Source organism: Alosa alosa, chromosome 1 (genome assembly GCF_017589495.1).
Source record: "Alosa alosa isolate M-15738 ecotype Scorff River chromosome 1, AALO_Geno_1.1, whole genome shotgun sequence".
Lineage (NCBI taxonomy): Eukaryota > Metazoa > Chordata > Actinopteri > Clupeiformes > Clupeidae > Alosa > Alosa alosa.
This window is the reverse complement of record NC_063189.1, coordinates 4,611,894-4,614,628: the sequence shown is the minus strand read 5'-3', so window position 1 is coordinate 4,614,628 and position 2,735 is coordinate 4,611,894. Positions and strand designations below refer to the sequence as shown.

The 2,735-nt window shown below is 43.5% G+C and overlaps 1 protein-coding gene across 2 annotated transcripts; it reads left to right on the top strand.

Annotated features, from left to right (window-relative positions):
* The first annotated feature begins 806 nt into the window (after nucleotides 1–806).
* id3 (inhibitor of DNA binding 3) lies at nucleotides 807–2,448 on the top strand. 2 transcript variants are annotated; one of them, XM_048252420.1, is made up of 3 exons: nucleotides 807–1,254; nucleotides 1,470–1,551; nucleotides 1,892–2,448. In XM_048252420.1, exons 1-2 carry the CDS (start codon nucleotides 952–954, stop codon nucleotides 1,521–1,523), a joined length of 357 nt encoding a protein of 118 aa, XP_048108377.1. In that variant the 5' UTR covers nucleotides 807–951; the 3' UTR covers nucleotides 1,524–1,551; nucleotides 1,892–2,448. The 2 variants fall into 2 exon arrangements, with proteins under 2 accessions (XP_048108377.1, XP_048108370.1); XM_048252413.1 differs by having other exon boundaries at nucleotides 807–1,260.
* The last annotated feature ends 287 nt before the right edge of the window (nucleotides 2,449–2,735 follow it).

The following is a 2,735-nucleotide window of genomic DNA, read 5'->3' as shown; positions in this document are numbered from 1 at the left end:
CACTTGAATGGGATCTTAATGAAGCAGAATTATAATTCATGAGCAGCAACAAGTCCCCATCTGGGTTGTTCCAAATGAGCTTTTCAATAGCTTGCCCCTGTCGTTAATTTAACAAGCCTAATTGAACAGACACTATAGCGTTCAGAACTGAATGGATACAGGACCTGGATAAACATAATAGGCCTAGTCCTCACCGACTACTACTGGGAGCTAGGCTATATAGGCTGAAGTTAAGCTTGCACCAAACGGACAAATTGGCCTAGTGTGCAAAGTTAGGCAATGTGAAAGCATAATGGAGATATTATGAAATATTAAAATAGGCCTCGGATCATGCGCCATGCCAATGACTCTGACCACTGAAACAGCTTGTGATGTGATATGAAAAGATAGGCCTACAATTTTGCCTAACTGAGAATTGGAGTAGCCGAATTGTGTTCTATTATAGGCTACTTGGGGAAATAACCTAAACTCAGTTTTACCCTGCGACAGGAGAGATAGACTACATATTTCTCAGTGTCTTATGGCAAAACAGCCTTCGACAGCCTATAGGGTTTTTGATTAATCCGTTTTTTCTCACCCTAAGTTACAACCACACTCCGAGATAGCATACTTCCTCATTCCACAAACGAGCTCCCAGTTGACAGATAAAACCACCAATGATAACCTAAATATTTGCATATGTCACACCTCATGGTTTGATATTGGTTCATCAGAGCATGAGGGTTTGTTTGTGTGTCTTTGTGGGCGGTGCTTCACTGACAGCTCTGTATAAAACCAGCCGCTCAGCGCCCCACGAGATACACTTGAATTCGCTGTTGTTGAAAGGAACGCTCAAACAGTCAAACCGTGGTGAATTTGGAAGCAGACTCGCTTATTGGACTTACATTTGTCGCAGATCGCCATCATTCTTTTTTTTTACTACAATATCGTGTAATTCTGAACGCCGTAGAGATGAAGGCCATCAGTCCTATTCGGTCTGTGCGGAGCTGTTACGAGGCTGTCTGTTGCATCTCGGAGCAAAGTCTGACCATCTCCAGGAGTAAAACGCCCACGGAGGACCCTGTGGCTCCCTTGTGTGATATGAATGACTGCTATTCCAAGCTGAAGGAGCTGGTACCGAGTATACCACAGAACAAGTCCGTCAGTCAAGTGGAGATTTTGCAGCACGTCATTGACTACATCTTTGACCTACAGATCGCTCTTCAAGAGGAGAGTTCAGCGAAAGATGCTCCCGACATGATCCTTTCATTGAAGGTAGAAGTGCGTTATGGGCTCATTTTATATTGTAAGCCTATCATTTAATCTTGAGTGAAATGTTTTACCGAGAGTATTCGGTGTGTGCTATGCGTTTAGACTGTCTCCAGCATCCAGTGGCACATCAGTTGTATGTGTGCGTCTAGGAGGCTACTCCTTGAGGCCTAATACCGCATCTGAACATGTTATTCATTTATGTGCCTTGTTTCTTACAGTCGTCAGAAATCGCCTGCAAATTTTCCAAAGAAGATGGGGGAGTGTGCCACTAGAGGAGGCGTCTGGCATCGCATTCTTAACGTAAGGCTTGAACCATTTTGTGCTAGGCTAATTATTAATAGTATTAACGATTTGGGTTTTTATTTTTTATTTTTGTCAGTAAAGATGGTTTTGTTGTCTGGCAAATTAGTAAGGCTATTCTAAACCCCCATGTCTGCCAGTGTTGCCAATTAGCATTAACCAGCTCGCATGAGCTGGGATTTCTCTCTTGGCCCGAGGTTAATAAACGTTCTTACGTTGGCGCCATCCTGTCTGCGAGCCTCCGCGGCGCTGGTGGGGAATGTGCAGATGTGTGTCAGTGTGCGCTCGTACCGAACTCATGGACCGTTCTTTTTTTCTCTCTTTTTTTACCCCACTGCAGGTGTGACTGGCTGTGCCTCTATTTTGGTCTCGAGGGCCGACTACGGCGGGGAGCTGTGTAGAAAAACAGAATGGCGGATGGAAGTTTCTCCCTGTCGTCACCTCTTTGCTCACTAACTGGACCCCAGAGGACACCAAAGCGCAGTGCATTAATGTTACCGGGGATCCTTTGACTGATTGTAGCCCATAACAATCAGACACGAGCTCGTCTCGTTACATTCCAATCAAATATGACAGGACTTGCTGTTTTGCTTTCTACTTTCAGAACAAACAAAAACTTCATCTCCCTGAACCTCTTTGTTAATGAAGGTAGCATATGGTCCTGTGTACATTTGTTATTAGCTGGCAATGGGTTTGGGAGGGATTCTTTCTGTTTCTGGGAGGGCTCAAGGAAATGATTTAAACTCAACATTACAGAGTTATTTGTAAGTGTTTGTAGGGATGGTTCTTTCTACAGACTGTCAAATCGCTGAGTTTTATAAACTTTTTATAAAAGTGTGCTTTGTATGTATCATGTTTTTTTACACAACAAAAAATAAATCACACAAAACAAAGCCACAATGTACCTTTTCTTAGAAACTTGTGTTCTGGTTTATGCGTTCTTGCTCATAATACAGTTACACTGTTCAGATTTACATTTGTAACTTTCCCTTTCAACAGGCCTGCATACATCAGTGCACATCTGGGCAGCCTACACAATGTCTGAAATGACCTGTATAGTCTGACCTTTTTAGAGGATCTTTTACCCGTGTTAGAGTTATCGTATAAATGTCTGTCTAGGCATCAGGGGTTTTCTGTCATGCCCACCCCAGTAAAAACCGCTCCAGCTCGGAGGCATGGGGGGG